General features: G+C 36.6%; 2 protein-coding genes across 4 annotated transcripts; both read left to right on the top strand.

Moving 5' to 3' along the window:
* Positions 1 to 7805: 7805 nt before the first annotated feature.
* On the top strand, positions 7806 to 14781 carry LOC107962013 (leucine--tRNA ligase, chloroplastic/mitochondrial). Of its 2 annotated transcripts, none has more exons than XM_041115975.1 (21): positions 7806 to 8308; positions 8485 to 8629; positions 8727 to 8783; positions 9188 to 9307; positions 9408 to 9512; positions 9634 to 9857; positions 9943 to 10009; positions 10091 to 10245; positions 10392 to 10656; positions 10767 to 10961; positions 11070 to 11149; positions 11476 to 11538; positions 11700 to 11781; positions 12258 to 12335; positions 12406 to 12507; positions 12627 to 12799; positions 12888 to 13065; positions 13342 to 13419; positions 13926 to 14057; positions 14158 to 14524; positions 14625 to 14781. In XM_041115975.1, the coding sequence occupies exons 1-20, from the start codon at positions 7923 to 7925 to the stop codon at positions 14401 to 14403; spliced, it is 2931 nt and encodes a 976-aa protein (XP_040971909.1). In that variant the 5' UTR covers positions 7806 to 7922; the 3' UTR covers positions 14404 to 14524; positions 14625 to 14781. The 2 variants fall into 2 exon arrangements, with proteins under 2 accessions (XP_040971909.1, XP_040971908.1); XM_041115974.1 differs by having other exon boundaries at positions 14158 to 14530.
* A 135-nt stretch (positions 14782 to 14916) lies between these two features.
* On the top strand, positions 14917 to 18379 carry LOC107962015 (glycosyltransferase BC10). Of its 2 annotated transcripts, XM_041115977.1 has the most exons (11): positions 14973 to 15146; positions 15292 to 15598; positions 15693 to 15809; positions 15894 to 15994; positions 16102 to 16173; positions 16322 to 16403; positions 16693 to 16773; positions 17185 to 17226; positions 17339 to 17398; positions 17518 to 17664; positions 17838 to 18379. In XM_041115977.1, the coding sequence occupies exons 2-11, from the start codon at positions 15320 to 15322 to the stop codon at positions 18012 to 18014; spliced, it is 1158 nt and encodes a 385-aa protein (XP_040971911.1). In that variant the 5' UTR covers positions 14973 to 15146; positions 15292 to 15319; the 3' UTR covers positions 18015 to 18379. The 2 variants fall into 2 exon arrangements, with proteins under 2 accessions (XP_040971910.1, XP_040971911.1); XM_041115976.1 differs by having other exon boundaries at positions 14917 to 15598.
* The last annotated feature ends 47 nt before the right edge of the window (positions 18380 to 18426 follow it).

Here is an 18426-nt window from a genome sequence, read left to right as displayed (position 1 = left end):
TTTCTCGGGATACAACCAGATAAAAATGCATCATGAAGACATGGAGAAGACCACATTCGTGACCATGTGATGAACATTTTGCTACAAGGTGATGCCATTTAGACTGAAAAATGCGGGAGCAACGTACTAAAGAGCCATGATAACCTTGTTTCATGACATGATGCATAAAGAAATCGAGGTTTATGTTGATGATATGATTGCAAAGTCCCAAACAGAGAAAGAACATGTACAAGTCTTGAGGAAATTATTCTTGAGATTGAGAAAATTCCGGCTGAAGCTCAATCTAGCAAAATGTACTTTCGGGGCTAGGTCGGGAAAATTGCTAGGATTTGTAGTCAGTGAAAAGGAAATCGAAATCGACCCAGATAAAGTGAAGGCTATACAGGAATTGCCTCCACCATGCACTCAAAAAGAAGCTCGAGGTTTTCTAGGAAGACTAAATTATATCGCATGGTTCATTTCACAACTAACTAAGAAATGCGACCCTATATTCCGTTTCCTTAAGAAACACAATCCAAGAGTTTGGGATGAGGAGTGCCAGAAGACTTTTGACAAAGTCAAACATTATCTATCCAATGCTCCGGTGTTGATGCCTTCCATCCCAGATAGACTGCTGATACTATATTTGACAGTATTCAAAAATTCTACGGGATACGTAATTGGTCAACATGATGAGTTAGGAAGAAAAGAAAGAGTGATATACTATCTCAGTAGGAAATTCACTGAATGCGAGACAAAATATTCTCCAATCAAGAAGTTATGTTGCGCCTTGATATGGACATCCCGAAGACTGAGGTAGTACATGTTGTACCACACAACTTGGCTCATCTCAAAACCCGATCTTCTAAAATATATGATGGAGTCGACTGCTTTAAATGAAAGAATAGTCTGGTGGCAAATTCTGCTTTCTGAATTTGATATAGTCTATGTGAATCAAAAGGCTATAAAATGAAACGCAATAGCAGATTTTCTGGCTAATAGAGCTCTAGAAGATTACAAGCTTTTGACTTTCAATTTCCCAAATAAAGATCTAATGTATGTGGCAACCACTGAAGAAAACTCTCGAGAAGGTCATCCTTGAAAGCTAAATTTTGATGGAGCCTCAAATGCTGTGGGTAACGGAATTGGGGCAGTCTTGGTATCCCCAAACGGAGATCATTATCCCTTCACTAGCAAATTGGATTTTGATTGTACGAAAAATATGGTAGAATATGAAGCATGCATCATGGGTATCTGTGCAGCCATAGAACGTAAGATCAAAATGCTAGAAGTATATGGAGATTTTGCACTAGTGATCTATCAACTCAAAGGTGAATGGGAGATGAGGGACCCCAAGTTGATTAATTATTGAAGGCTGGTTTTGGAGCTAATTGAAGAGTTTGATAACATTACCTTCTACTATTTTCCACGAGACGAAAATCAAATGGCTAACGCTTTGGCTACCTTGGCTTCAATGGTTAAAGTGAACAAATAAGTGGATGTGAAACCTATCAAGATGAGTATTTATGATACTCTGGCTCATTGTTACAATATCGAAGAAGAAAAAAAAAAGGACGATCACCCTTGGTACCACGATATACTGCGATACGTGAAGAATCGTGAATACCCTGACCAAGCAACTAAGAACGATAAAAGGACGCTGAGAAGACTGGTTAGCGACTATGTCTTAGATGGAGAGATCCTATATAAAAGAAGAAAGGATCATGTGCTACTAAGATGTGTAGACGCTTTCGAGGCTAAGAAAATCTTGAAAGAAGTTCATGAGGGTGTCTGCCGAATACATGCCAATGGTTTCACAATGGTTAAGCAAATCATGAGATTCGGGTGTTATTGGTCTACCATGGAAGGAGACTGCACCAATTACGCTAAGAAATACCATAAGTGCCAAATTTATGGAGATAAAATCCATGTACCTCATTTACCTCTGCATGTTATGACTTCTCCATGGCCTTTCTCTATGTGGGGCATGGATGTCATTAGACCGATCTCGCCAAAAGCTTCAAATGGGCATCGATTCATCTTTGTGGTCATTGACTACTTCACCAAGTAGGTAGAAGCTGCTTCATATGCCAATGTTACAAATTCAGCAGTCAGTAAATTCTTGAAAAAGGAAATCATATGTCGATATGGAATACCAGAAAGAATTATATCTGACAATGCATTAAATTTGAACAACAGCACGATATCAGAAGTTTGCAGTCAGTTTAATATCAAACACCACAACTCATAACTATATCGCCCAAAAATGAATGGTGCAGTGGAAGCAACCAATAAGAACATTAAGAAAATCGTGGGGAAAATGACTGAGACTTATAAAGATTGGCATGAGAAGTTACCATTTACCCTCTATGCTTATCGAGCATCTGTCAGAACTTCAATCGGGGCAACACCTTTCTCTTTAGTTTATGGAATGGAGGCAGTTTTACCCATTGAAGTCGAGATCCCTTCTCTCAGAGTTTTGGCAGAATTGAAATTGGATGATGCAGAATGAATCTAATCCCAATACGATCAACTAAACTTAATTGAAGAGAAAAGGTTGAAAGTCATCCGTCATGGTCAGATGTACCAAAAGTGAATGATGCGAGTTTACAACAAAAAAAGGTTCGTCTCAGAGAATTCTATGAGGGGGATCTAGTATTGAAAAAGATCCTACCCATACAAAAAGATTTCAAAGGGAAATATGCCAAATTGGGAAGGACTTTATGTGATAAAGAAGGTTTTTTCTGGAGAAGCACTAATTTTAACCGAGATGGATGGTAAAAACTTCCCTAATCCTGCAAACTCAGATTCAGTAAAGAAGTATTTCACCTAAAAAAAAAAGAAGCCAAGGTGAAAACCCGTAAAATGGCTCCTTGAGACCAAAGGGATTTTGAGTTGAAAGTGGACAATTCAAATTTTGATCAAAGATAGGGGCATGCAATAGTCTTGCTATGCCTGAATTAACAAGGAAGAGGGATGCTACTTCTTGGGACATCAACAAAGTATTCTAGGACTTCTGAACATGTATCAAATTCAAAGGGTCTTCGAGAAGTCTTGTGCAGAGAAACTCATGCTATGATATCTAGGGCACCTGTTTTCATCCTATTCATTTTGTATTTTGACGAAATGCCATATCTTGATTAATTTATTCTCATTTTGTATTTTAGTAAAATTTTCTATCTTGATTAATTCATTTTGAGCTTTGCTCTCAATAAAATTCCATCTTGTCTATTGTGATAATTTTTTTCAAGCACTTTTCATTGAAATAACGATTAATGGACTGATAATATTCAACTAAGAGGGGTTCTGCATATTACTCTGAAAACTTCTAAATAGAACGAGGACTTGAAACAGGACTATTATTTAGAGCTAACCAAACCTGAGGATTGGAAATATTTGAGAAAGAAGAGGCTAAATTGTAACTATTTCTTCGAGTTTTCTGTCAAAGATATCGGCTGAACAAGCAGACAAGATATTGCATCAGTGATAGAATCTTGATGAACAATGACAACCCAAACATTAAGAAGGGATCATTCTCATGACATTTTGCATTGATGCAAATGGCATTCATACAGATCTAATTAGGAGCATTTGATTCATTCTGATCATGGCATCCTAATTATTTAGCATAAGCATAGGTTCATGAAATCGATTTTACAGGTCATGTCCCCAGAAGATGGTGTAGCAAGACCGGTGAATCCACAAATCTCATCTTCTTGAAGTAATAGTGGAGAAAATTGAAGTTGTAGATCTTATCTCCTTGAATTTGCAATGGAGTAGATCGAAGATGACAAATCTTATCTCCCTGAAGTTGCAATGGAGCAGATTGAAGCAACCAGTCTTATTTCCCTGAAGTCGCAGCGGAGCAAACTAAAAACAACGAATCTTATTTCCTTGACGTTGCAGTGGAACATATTAAAGCTACAAATTATGGCAGACCCTATCTTCCTGAAGTTACAGTGAAGCAGATTAAAGCCACCAGCCTGATCTCCTTGAAGTTGCAGCAGAGCAGACTGAGGATAGCAAATCTCATCTCCCTGAAGTAGCAGTGGAGAAGATTGAAGTTGTAGATCTTATCTCCTTAAAGTTACTGTGGAGCAAATCGAAGATAGCGAATCTTATTTCCCTGACGTTGCAGTGGAATAGATTAAAGTTACAAATTATGGCAAATCTTATCTTCCTGAAGTTGCATTGGAGCAGATTGAAGCCACCAGCCTTATCTCCCTGAAGTTGCAGCGGAGCAGACTGAAGATAGTGAATCTCATTTTCCTGAAGTTGCAGTGGAGCAGATTAAAGCTACAAGTTGCCGGTCTTATCTCCATGAAGTTGCAGTGGAGCAGACTGAAGATAGCAAATTTTATCTCTCTAAAGTTGCAGTAGAACAAATTAAGGCTACAGACCTTATCTTCTTGAAGTTGTAGTGGAGCATGTTGAAGCTACTTGAAGAAAAGAAGCCCCAAGAGAAGTCGAGACTCAACAGGTCCAGGCAAAATTGGCTCTTTTATAGTCTTTACTCTATTTCCATTGCACGACAATGAGCAGGAAGGGTAGCTGTAATAGGCCTATTTTGCCTGGCCCAGGCCCAAATTAGATAACCAAAATATATAAAATAAACAATATCCAAACAGTCCATTTTACAATCCAAGTCCAAACCCAATAAACCCAAACCCATTTTACAAAATCAGACCCAAACTAAACATGGCCCAATGGCCCAAAATGTTAAACATTTTTGGAGAGCAACCTAACCCTAGGGTTTCCTTGTGCGTCGCTGCCTCCACGTGCTAAGTCAGCACGCTCGTCGCCCGAAGACCACCATTCTTGGCATCTTGCACCAAAATGGTAACCTCTGCTTCGTTGACTTCCTTCCTGATACCTACGGAGCAATAGAACAAGACATAAATGGCAAGAAACAACAAAAGCAGAGATAAACCAAATAACAAGAAAAATCAAATCACTTGTGTTTTCGGCTATAAAAATCCCCAATACCCGATGTAAAATTTTTACAGACGATCAAATACAAAAAGAAAACAAAGATTTTAGAACAGATTCAAAAAGGTGCATTTTTTTTTTGCTTCATTATTAGAAATAAAATGAATAAGTAATAAAAACTGACCTGTACATCTTTCTTCCCCTCCATCGAGTGTGGCTAACATCCGAGCACCCAAGAACCTATATGGGTTCTAATGAGGGTTCAGCAAGGCAACAGGGAGGGGGTTCGTTTTTTTGTTGCGCATTATTTCCTTTTTTTTAAAAGGGGGCTCGATTTAAACCTTTTCTTTACAAAACAAAGAATGAGAGTTAGAAAGGGGAAAAATAAACCCAGTTTTTGTAGCTCCGGCCACCGCCTATAGCGGAGCTACGATGGAGCTACAATAGAAGCTCGCCAGAGATCTGCTCGGAGCTAGAGGGTGGCTAAGGGAAAGATCAGGGAAAAAAAAACAAAGGCTGTTGGGTTTTTTTTTATTTTCTCGGTTTTCAAATTTTTTTGTGATATTTTTCGCTTATATACAGATGGAATACGATGTCGTTTTAGGCCCGGTATTCAAGCGCCGAAACTGCGTTGTTTTGGATAGATCCGACCCAACCCGACCCATGACCGCCTAAGATCCGCGTGTTTTTGGACTAAGGGTCTATTTGCGCCCTTAATCCTTCTGATTTTGAGGATGGTTTCAATGGGGTTCCTTCGTTTGTTTTCATTTTCAACCAAAAATTTTACTTCAGTTTCGATTTGGTCTTTTTGAGTGGTGCGTTTCGAAAGGGCAGGGAATTTTCCCATTTTGGTCCCTCCTAGTTATTTGCCCTTCAATATGGTCCTTTATTGTATTTTATTCTAATTTATGCCATTAAATTCCCTTCAAGTTTCAATCTAGCCCCCTTTTATGTTTATTCATTTATATTTATTATAACTTAGGCTTCAAAGTTTATTTTAATTTCAATTTAATTCTTTATTCGCTTAATTTCAAGCTTTTATTTTTTACATATTGTTGTATCTTATTTTATTTATTTATTTATTTCTATATTTATTTATATATCTAGTTTTTTTTTGCTCTTCTTTTATTTAGAATTTATGTGATTATTTATTCCTTTATTTGCATATTTTATTATTATTATGGGTGTTGTTGTTGGTTATTATTATTATCGTTCTCATAATCATTATTATTATTCATGCATATGAATATTTAATTTATTAATATCAATGCTATATATTATATTGTATTATGCATATTACGCTATCATTACTCCAAATGTACGTCTCATTATCATCATTAGCTAAGTGTGACTCCCTTTTTACGTTTTACCCGTTTTTATGCCATAATCAAATAAATTAAACATGTTATTTTAAACATTACATTAATCTTTACCCGATACATAAAACTTCGTTTTTTAAATAAGCAATCTTTCTTATTTTGAAATTTGAAAAGTCGTTCCCTAACTTACGGGGTTTCGATTTTCTTGATAAATCCAAATAAACGAACGTTTCTTTAATTATTTTTTTAATCTCGGAAATTAAGAGAAGGTCGTGTCCTAACTCACGGTATATGATATTTCTTCTAAAACCGAGATAGTCAAACATCTTTTAAAATAATTTTTTTTGCCTTTATTCGCGTATCGGGAATTTAAGACATTGTGTCTTAACTTACGGGACGTAATTTATTTTCTCGATTAACGTGAAATATGTCCTTTTCTCGAAAAATTTTCAACTAAATAATATATTAACAAAGGATTGTATTTTTTAAAAATCTTTTTAAATTCTCAATTCTCGACACTAACACATTAATTAATCAACTAGGTATCAATTTTGGGCGTTACGAGGGTGCTAATACTTCCTCGTACGTAACCGACTCCTGAACCCATTTTTCTGAATTTCGTAGACCAAAATCATCGTTTTAATAAATTAAAATTCTTATTAAAATGATTAAATTACGAGGTGATCTGATTACACCTCATAAAAAATGATTGGTGGCGACTTCCATGTTCGTTTTCATTTTCAAAATCAAAGTCGAGTCTTTTTAAAAAAATAGTTTCGACTCTTTTAATATAATATATTTAATTTTTATATAATATAAAATACATAATGGTATATAAAAAGGAAAATTAAATTATAAACTTAAATATTTTTAATAGATTCAAGTTTTAAATATTGAAGCTTTAGCTCGATTCATTTAAAGTCTAAATTTTTACTTCACTCCATTTTAAATCCTTTCAAATGTCAACGGAACCTTTAAATTTGGATGAATATATATAGGGATAAATATCAAATTTATATATGAACTTTGGTTTAATATGCAATATGATGCATGAAATTTGATTTGGAACAATTATATACATGAAACTTGAATTATAGTTCATATGTATACATGAAAATTTAATTTTGATTCAATTATACACATTCAAAAAATTGAATACATATATTTAATTTCATAATTGTCTAATATATTTATTTGTGTAATATCAATATAAAATGGTGCTAATTTGATAATATTGTCAATAATTTGTGAAAACTGAATTAAATAAAATTTTATGTATAAAATTATACAAAATCAAAGTTTGCGTATGATATTACACTTTGAATTAAAAATCATGTATAATTTTCATATTTTTTTCTACTATAAAAAATTATCGAAGTGTTATATTGAGATATTCCCTTTTTATATATTATATTTGACTTATATGGAGTAGTGGTTCAAATTGTTATCAAAGACCAATTTCGCATGAGTTCGAATATGTTACCTCTACTCCATATCCAATATTGTATAAGAAAAAACCATTGTTGGGCCCAGAAATTTCTTAGAAAGGCAAATATTAGGGCCCAAGTTAGGAACAACCAATCAGTTAGTTTATCCCCAACATTATCCCCATTCTGTTTCCTCTGCAACCTCTTCTCACTCTTTCAAGGCTACGTCTTTCTTCTCTTCTTTGAGCCTTAATTTCATGACCAGAAAATGAATTTAACCCATACTAAAATCCAACCATTTCCTCACTCTCCTCCTCTCACTCATCCTACGTTTCTCTTTTCAAGCAGAAGTCTTCTTCCATTCCCAAGAAATTTGAAACCTGCCCACGTTAGTCCTTCGTTTCTGTATAAAAAGCATACTCTTTTACTTTATGGTTGTTTCGGAGTTAGCAGGAGTAGAACCAGGAGCTCCGTAAGTGAAGTTAAAGCGGAGCAAAAACAGAAGCCACTGCTTGTGAAAAGGGCATATCCGTTTGATGAAATTGAGCCCAAATGGCAGCGTTATTGGGAACAAAATCGAACCTTTCGTACACCTAATGATGTTGACACTTCTAAACCTAAGTTTTATGTGCTTGACATGTTCCCTTATCCCAGGTCCATTTCTCTATTTTTAATGGTTGTATTTTCATTGCTTGGAGTTCCACTGATAAATATGTAGGAACTGGATAGTTCAGGGAGTTGCATTCCCCTTGAGGCCTGAGGGGTCTTTTTTTTTTCTTCTTCTTTTTAGTGAGTTCTTTTGAATGAAGGTTTGTGTTAAATGTTTGCAGTGGAGCTGGATTGCATGTTGGGCACCCACTGGGATATACGGCCACAGACATTCTTGCTAGGTTCAAACGAATGCAAGGTTACAATGTGTTGCATCCAATGGGATGGGATGCTTTTGGATTGCCTGCTGAGCAATATGCAATTGAGGTTTGTGTTGAAATCGTTGATTAGGTAATTCTCATTATTGTGCAATGCCATGATTCTGTTTTTAATTTATTAATTGCTTTCATAATGTGGTTGGCAGACTGGAACTCACCCAAAGCTCACAACATTGAGGAACATTAATCGCTTCCGCTCCCAGGTTATTACTTTTTGTTATGCTTGGAGATCAAATTTATGTGAAATGTATATGATGAATTGTTGATAGTAGAGATTTTAGAAGTTACATCTTACTGTCTTGCATGTTTCTCATTTTTATTACCAATCAATTATATATAGAGACAGTATTTGATTCTGTGTTTATTTTGAGAAAAAGAATGAAATATATGGTCAAAGTCTTCCACTTTCAAAGAGGCAAAGACTTGTAAATGTAACCCATTTAGTTGGTCATTATGAGAAAGCTTCTTTCTCAGAAGCTTTTATTGTTTTCTTTATGTATAGCTTCTTAAGTCTGCCAATTTCTGGTCATCTTGGCAGTTGGTTTGATAGCTCTGCTCATCTTTGTGATTAGCTTGAATAGCCTCTTACCCGATCATTTACTTGCAGCTTAAATCATTGGGTTTCTCATATGACTGGGAGCGTGAAATATCCACCATAGAACCTCAGTACTATAAATGGACCCAATGGATCTTTCTTCAATTGTTAAAGAGAGGATTGGCCTACCAGGTCTGGCTTATGACTAGTTTCAAGTTCATTATTCCTATTATTATTTTAGTACATCCCCAATCAATACTCAATCTGATGGTTGATCTAAATCTAAGCTCAGGCTGAAGTACCGGTTAATTGGTGTCCAGCTCTTGGCACTGTTCTTGCAAATGAGGAGGTCGTGGATGGTGTCAGTGAGCGTGGGGGTCATCCTGTTATCAGAAAGGTATGTTAGTTTCATTATTTCTGCTCTGTGTCTCTAGTTTTCTAAGTTTAGAGACTTCTCTTATTCCCAGGTTTTTGTGAATGTTTAATATTTTACAGTGTCATTGTTTATTACCAAGCAGCCAATGCGGCAATGGATGCTGAAGATTACTGCTTATGCCGATCGTCTTCTTGAAGATTTAGATGAACTTGACTGGCCTGAAAGTATCAAAGAAATGCAAAAGAACTGGATTGGGAGGTCAGAGGGTGCTGAAGTTGAATTTTGTGTTCTTGACAGTGATGGAAGGGAAACAGACATGAAAATTACAATCTATACTACCAGGCCTGATACCATATTTGGTGCAACGTATTTCCCTGCCCCCTGTTCTTAGGTGTCTTTATTTCAATATAATAGTTGAAGAATTTTATTCTCACCGGTTATTTGTATGCAGGTACTTAGTCGTGGCACCGGAGTATACCCTTTTGTCATCAATAGTATCTACAGAGCAAAGGGAAAGTGTATGTTACTGTTTCCTTTCTAACCTACCATTTTCTTTTAGTAACATCAGTAACTTGAGGACAATGAATCTTACAATTCAGGTGGAGGAATATCAAGACATTGCCTCTAGAAAGAGTGATCTTGAAAGGACTGAACTTCAGAAGGAGAAAACAGGAGTCTTCAGTGGTTGCTGTGCCAAAAATCCAACAAGTGGGGAACCAATTCCAGTATGGGTTGCAGATTATGTGTTGGGGAGGTGTGTTTTACTTGATTCTCCATTTGTATTTGTTATGGATTGGTGATGCTTTTATGCTGCCCATTTGTCTGGTTTCTCTAGAATAAAATCTGATATGGACAATTTTTACCAATTCACAAGAAAAAAACAAAATTTTATTTGTGCAGTTACGGAACTGGAGCAATTATGGCTGTCCCTGCACATGATGCTTGTGACCATCAGTTTGCCTCAAAGTTTAATATTCCAATCAAATGGGTTGTGACACCCAATAATGGAAGTTGTTTTGAATCTGGGAAGGCTTATTCAGGAGAAGGTATCATTGTTAATTCTTCAAATTTGAAGGTGGGCCTTGACATCAATGGCTTGTCAAGCAAAGAAGCAGCTTACAGAGTTATTGAGTGGGCAGAGAAAGTTGGGAAGGGGAAGAAAAAGGTTACTTTACTTGGTTACCTGAAACATTTTGTCAGTGAAATGGGATGGATATGACCATAATCATGTATATTTCTGTCATTGTTTGCTTAAGCAGTTGTTTTATCTATTAGGTGAACTACAAGTTGAGGGACTGGCTTTTTGCTCGGCAACGATATTGGGGGGAACCTATCCCAGTCATCTTCTTAGAAGATAGTGGTGAGAGCCTTCCAGTTCTTGAATCTGAACTGCCCCTTACCCTTCCTGAATTGGATGATTTTACTCCAAGTGGAACAGGGGAACCACCACTGTCCAAAGCTGTGTCTTGGGTACAATCTTAGCCCTTGGTTCTTTTATTATTTCATTCACCTATCCTCGTACTTATGCTAATGATATGGTTAATCATGGATTAATTTTGATCCCTTAATCTATCTCAGGTCAAAACTATAGATCCTTCATCTGGGAAACCTGCCACGAGAGAAACAAACACGATGCCGCAATGGGCTGGCTCTTGCTGGTAAAGCACCAGTAATTACCTTCCGTAGTTTAATTCTATCAGTAAACATCTCTTCAGTAGTTGCTTCTTCTACCCTTTTTTCTTTCTTCTTAGAAATGCCTTGGATGCTTCATAAGGAAGATGTAAGATAATGAAATAGGGATATCTTCTTTAAGATAAAGGTCATCTAAAAAATTGTGGAATATGAAACTGAAAGTTGGGAATCTCTATTGATATTATAAGAGAATGCTTGCTGGTTCATGTTGGCTTGATGGAAAAATCAATGTAGTCTTTTATTGTTATTTTGGTAGAATGTTGTTGTCTCATACTTTTCCATCTTTGTTCAGGTACTATTTGAGATTTATGGACCCCAAAAACTCCAATGAATTAGTTGATAAGGCAAAAGAAAAGTAAGGGCATCTTTTCATCGTTTGACATGAATTCTCTAAGTTTTCTCTCTATAACAAAATTTATTTTTGTCGTCAGGTTTTCATGAAGAACCTAAGAAAGCTTTTCTGTGCATTTTATTGCCTTGTTTCTTTGCTTTCCTTAATTATATCTCTACATCTAGGTATTGGAGCCCAGTTGATGTCTATGTTGGTGGTGCTGAGCATGCTGTTCTCCATTTACTTTATTCAAGGTTCTGGCACAAGGTAAGTCTGGATTCTATTGTTTATGAAAATACGCACGAATGGTTTCCAAAGTGATGGCCAAGGGCCACTTCACATGTAGAACTGTTTATAGAACATGATTGAACATTCTTTTTGTTTTATTTTCTATTGAATGATGCTACCTTGGATGAAAAACAAGTCTTCCTTCTAAAATATTTTACACAGGATTGCTACTAAAGTATTTATGTTTTGGGCTAATATAGGACCAAATTTAACATATTTAGAGCCTCAACATAAAAGATCAGTTGTCTTTCTGCTACTATTCTCATATTCAACCAGGGTAATGCTGTTCTTATGACTGGAAAGTTCTGTAGAGATACAGAGGGACATGCAGTCCTAACTTGATTGTGTGCTGCCTAAGAGCGAGAACAAACTGTTTGGTTTTCTTTTTGGAAATCAAAACTGTCTAATTTTATTTCTACACATTGCTGATACGGCTTTCTGATTCTATATTTCAGGTTCTATATGACATTGGTGTTGTATCAACCAAAGAGCCTTTCAAATGTGTCATAAACCAGGGGATTATTCTTGGGGAAGTAAGCAAACTTTCTTGTACATAGTAAAGTGATAATACAATCGAAGCTTTTCTTATGCTTGGAGTGGCAGGTTCAATATACGGCTTGCAAAGACACAGATGGAAACTATATATCTGCAGACTCTGCTGATGACTTAGGTGAATACCTTCAAGAAAACATTTCAGAGGAAAGAGTAAGTTTTTCAACATGTTTTGATATGGTTCCGTTTCCTTTGTTGTTCACTTGCTGTACTGAATATGAGCCTATAAATTCTGGCAGTCATCTTGTTATATTCTGTGATTCCCTTTGTAGGTTGTGAAGTCTGGGGAGTTTTTTGTGTTGAAAGACAGCCCAAACATTCGTTTGATTGCACGTGCTCATAAAATGAGTAAAAGTAGGGGAAATGTTGTCAATCCTGATGATGTCGTTTCTGAATATGGTGCAGATTCTCTTCGATTATATGAAATGTTCATGGGACCATTTCGGTAATATTTGGTTGGATTTATTTTAGTATTTTTTCATCATTTATAATGAGGGAACCCAACAAAGATGCCTATTGCATTTTGCTTGTAGAGACTCAAAAACATGGAATACTAGTGGCATTGAAGGGGTCCATCGATTTTTGGGACGAACTTGGAGGCTGATTGTTGGCTCACCCTTACATCATGGTGCATTCAAGGATGGAACATTGGTTACTGATGAGGAACCTACTATGGAACAGCTTCGCACACTCCATAAATGCATAGCTAAGGTCATGTTCTACACTCTTTTGAAGGCAATGTTGCATTATCTGCAAAGAAGTATACACTTCCTACAGGATTATAGTCTTTATAGATGGTTTATAATGACCAATTTACTATGCCTTTATGTTAAATAACCCAGGAATTCTCCAGATCAGATAATATTTTACCAGTGTGATCCAGAAGGAATTTCATCAATTTAGCCATTTATGAGTGCACAACTAACAAGAATATTGAAACCTAAGATCCTTGGTAGCTTTCTGAGAGAAGATTAAATTTTTAATCAGGTGACAGAGGAAATCGAAGGGACAAGGTTCAACACTGGAATTTCTGCAATGATGGAGTTCATTAATGCAGCATATAAGGTTTTATTTATTGAGAAAATGAAGCTCGACCCTTTTTTTGGTCTTTTTCTCTTTTGCTATATACAGGCAGATCCTTATACTGTTTTGGTACACATAGAATAAATAACATGAATACTTTCCTCTTCTTGATGTTTTTTATATGTATTTTTTTAAGGAATAGTACTTCCTTGGCTTTTAATTACCTTGTGATGTTGTGGGGGTAGTTGGTGTTAAAAGTACAGTGTGCATATCAGGTCTGAAGCAAAGTTGAATATGCTTGTGATCTACCTACATAAGTTGTTTATCTGCTAATCTGCAAAGGCCCACTCTTATGCACCATTCTTGGGAAGATTTTATTTTGGGGCAATTGCCTTCAGTCTTTTTTAACATTTTCTTTAGTTAGGTCCTGTTAAATCACTTTTCGTGTGATGTCTACGAGAATGCCACCTCCATATTCTTCAGTTTTCTGTTTGATGCTTTTGTTTGTGTATTTGTGATCTGATTTCTTCTTTCAATCATGCCATCAGTGGGATAAGCAGCCAAAAGCAATTATTGAAGCATTTGTCTTGTTGCTTTCACCTTATGTACCTCACATGGCTGAGGAGATTTGGTCTCGCCTTGGTCATCCAGATTCAATAGCATACGAGGCCTTCCCTAAGGTATGATTTCTGTTCAAATTTATATTTACATAATTTTACTACTCGTATTTGTAGAATCACCTGCTACAGGCCTCAAATCTTATTCATACTCCGATGACAGGCTGATCCTGCATACTTGAAGGAATCAACCGTCGTACTACCTGTCCAGATAAATGGCAAGACTAGAGGTACAATTCAGGTCGAAAAAGGATGTTCAGAGGAGGATGCATTTACATTAGCTTCACAAGACGAGAAACTCTCAAAATATCTCAATGGGAAACCGATCAAAAAGAGAATCTTTGTTCCTGGAAAGATCTTAAACGTTATATTGGATCGTCAAAACGTCAAGGCAGGAAGCATCCAATAATTTTCGTGTACCAGCATTTATATTTGTGCCCCACATTTTTAAATGCAGAGATCCCAAACAGTTTTGAGTACAGCATCCTTGCATCCACGTTGCAAATGCAAACTAGTGCATATATTAAAGAGTACAGGTTCTAACATTTCAAGTTTTAAATCATACAAACAGATTTGACAAGCTTTGAACATTAAAACAGCTGTTTTTTTTTCCTTTTTTTCTTTTTACAGGAACAGGACAGCTCCCTACAGGATTGGTCTTTGGATCTTTGGCTTTAGGGTTTAGACATCCGTTAAATTGGAATTACATGTTTATATATAGATAGATGATACTTGTTGTAACATTTTAAAGCCAAATATAAATATCTCATGATCTTGGTGTGCAAAATTGCAAAATCCGAAGATTCCTTTGTCTCTGAATCTGTAACTTAAAGATTTTAATTTTATCCGTCACCCAAAACCCAACAACTTGATGGCATTGGTTCATGTTATACATTAACTTACCTTTGAAGGAAAAATGGGCTAACAACCATGAGCCCAACCTATTTTAATGGCGGTGGCCGGTGGCGTCGGTAAGTGGGAAAATGAAATTAATAAACCAACCCAAAACGACAATTTCGGAGTTGACGTGGGCGAGACAATAGATTGGAATAATCCCGACCCAACGCAACCTAATAACCTACGCACGCAGTATTTCTTAATTTTTTAATTTTAAAATGCTCTGTCTGTGTTTCTCTCTAGCTGTAGCTATGGGTATAAAAACCCTTCATTGTGAACACGTTTATCTTCTCTTTCCTGACCTTGTTTTCTTGAAACTTGTTGATTGATGATTGGATTATTTATGCTAATTAATGATATAATTTATGAAGATGCTGATAAAAGGCTTGATCTTGAGTAGGCAGTGATCGGTTGCCGCCGGAAGAAGCATGACGAAGAAAGCTGCCGCCGTCGCTCCGGTACTAGTGCGCCATGTTATCTGGTTAGGCTGGAAACTCGTGGTCTTCCTATCCTTCGCTCTTTGCTTCATCGCTCTCCTCCGCCTCCATTTCTCCCCCGACATCTCTTCTCCTACTAACTCTCTCTCTCGTACCCGTTGGAGATCTCGTATTCCTCGCTACAACTTCGATGGTCCCCCTAAGATCGCTTTTCTCTTCCTGGCCCGCCTCAACCTCCCTCTCGATTTTCTCTGGGGTAGCTTTTTCGAGGTTCGTTTCCCTCTTTTACTCCTCCCTCCCCCCCCCGAAAAACCCCCTGCCTTTTTCATACTTCAGCTAATTTTGATGTGGAACTTCCTTACAGAACGCTGACGCAGCCAATTTCTCCATTTATATACACTCCGCCCCTGGCTTCATCTTCGACGAGACGACTTCTCGATCGCATTTCTTTTATAACCGGCAATTGACTGATAGCATTCAGGTGATTACTCGTTAAAAGATTTAAACTTTAAAAAAAAAAGCTCAATAAAAAATGATATGGGTGACCTTATATTTTTTGTTGCAGGTAGCATGGGGAGAATCAAGTATGATAGAAGCTGAAAGATTGTTACTTGCAACTGCTCTACAGGATCCTGCGAATCAAAGATTTGTTCTTCTCTCTGACAGGTCTGGACTTTTTAACTAATTACCTTGATGGGTATTTTTGTTTATATTATAATTAATTAAATGAAGGGCTTTTTTTTTTAATAGCAAGTTGTTTTATCTTTGTGCAGTTGTGTTCCTCTATACAACTTCAGCTATATCTATAGATATCTTATGGCTTCTTCTAGGAGTTTCGTGGACAGGTAGATGGCGGGCCTTTTTCATTCTTGAGGTGCCAAGCATTGATTCATTGATTTTCCTTTGTATTTTGTACATCTGGGGAAAGAAAGTTGTATTAGTTTTAAACAAGTCCTTGTTTTGATTTGAAGAAATGAAAATCTTGTTTTGCAGCTTTCTTGATTTGAAGGATGGGCGTTACCACCCAAAAATGGCTCCGGTAATACCAAGGGACAAGTGGCGAAAAGGATCTCAGGTTATTTATTCGGAATGTTGATGAATTGACTGCAGATCTCGAATTCATAGAACTTCATAATAGCTTTAACAAGAACATCCTAATACACAGTCTAATTCCTTAGCCGAACCAAACTGGCTTTAATGTTGATAATTGCTGTTGTATAAAGTGTCCTTTGTTTCCCGTCCTGACTGCAAATCCAACTGATTTCAGTAGCCAAATGGATGGATTGTTCATGTTTCAGTCATAATTATGTGCATTTCTACGGGCTTCAGTGCACAATCGAATTTAAATTGCCTTGGATTTGCAGTGGATATCTTTGGTAAGGAGCCATGCTGAAGTCGTCGTAGATGATGAGGTTGTTCTTCCAGTTTTTAAGAAATTCTGCAAGGTATGCAATTTATTATATCATGTGTTTACTTTCAATTTGATATCTCTTTTTGTTATTGTGAAATATTTGTGACCTCGAATTTTGTCTTCATAGAGCTCTTTTCTTTCTTTAGCTTCCTGCTTTACTGCATAAATGTTACGATAGTATTCTGGTCTTCTTTTGGTGTAATCCTAAACTCTTTTTGGTGATATCCTCTTTTGATTTGATTTACTGAAGTAAAAAGTATGCTCTGAAATGTTTATCAATTATGCTAAGTCTAGTGTAAATTGAAAACTATATTCTAAACTAGTCAATGGGACAACTGTTTGATGCCATGCACGACTCCCCAACGATATTTGTTAGGTTCTGTTAGCACATGCTGGATCATATGGAACTGCAATCTGAAATTTAAATTTTCTTCTTGGTTTGCAGCGACGCCCTGCTGTGGACACCAGTAAAGGAAAGCTGAATCTTGTAAGCGAGTTCAATCCCCAAATGAATGCAATTAGGCCGACTGATTGGGGTATTGTGATCAAGAATATGTTTCCCTTTTTATGTGATTGATGACTTCTTTTTGATTGGGCAGAAACTTCAAAAGCAACACAATTGTATCCCAGATGAACATTATGTGCCAACGTTGATTGCTGTAAGTAAAGAATCAATATAAATTGGTCTCTTTGGTTGTATATATAGCTTTCTGATTTTGTTACATTCGGAATCACATTTTCTAATTGTTCCAACTGTTTTCTTTTTCTTTCTTGTCAGATGAGTGAGCTCGAAGGTGACATAGAACGAAGAACACTGACCTATACACTGTGGAATCAATCTGCTACAAAAATGGATAACAAAGCTTGGCATCCTGTAACATTCAACTATGCAGATGCAAGCCCTAAACGACTCAAAGAAATAAAGGTTTGTCATTTTGCCTCATTTCTACTGCTTGTTGGACAACTTATTTTTTGCATTGGCCTGATATCTTTCTTCAAATGAATTCCACTACTTTGGCCAAAGAAACTTTTAACAGTCAAGTTTTGCTTAGTGCTGTAATGAACATATTTTTGACCGTGTTTTGCTTGTTTGACCAGGATATCAACCATGTACACTACGAGAGCGAAGCCCGGACGGAGTGGTGTCAAACTAACTCTACATTTGTTCCCTGCTTTTTATTTGCAAGGAAGTTTTCGCGAGGAGCTGCCATGCGCCTCTTGAGCGAGGGGGTGGTTGGCCCCTTTGACGCCTCCTCGTTATTAGGCAATTCTTAGTGACTGCCAATCGTAATTTCTCGCACCACCTAACTCTCAGCTCATCCGCTTGTAAGAACAATTAGGGTGGCAAGCAGAATGCCTGCTAAAAGTTTTGCTGATGTACAACACTACCGTATACGCAGAGTAGCTTTTAGTTTCAAAACAGAATTTCGAGAGGCATATAAAAGAGTTGGAAGATCAAACATAGTACAGGAATTGGGTACCACCATTGCTATTGGTGTCCCTAATTAAATGACGGGGAAAGTCTGATTGATCGTATATGTTTACTGGCTAGGAAAAGCTCGACATTTTTATTACATTCTGTATCATTATTTTAGTGTAATAACTACATAATTACAATAATTATTTAGTCATTTCAATGATCATTTGGCCTATCTAAATAACTTATATCGGCGAAGGTTAATTTATT

This window comes from Gossypium hirsutum, chromosome A06 (genome assembly GCF_007990345.1).
Source record: "Gossypium hirsutum isolate 1008001.06 chromosome A06, Gossypium_hirsutum_v2.1, whole genome shotgun sequence".
NCBI classification, from domain to species: domain Eukaryota; kingdom Viridiplantae; phylum Streptophyta; class Magnoliopsida; order Malvales; family Malvaceae; genus Gossypium; species Gossypium hirsutum.
This window is presented reverse-complemented; position numbering and strand designations above follow the sequence as displayed.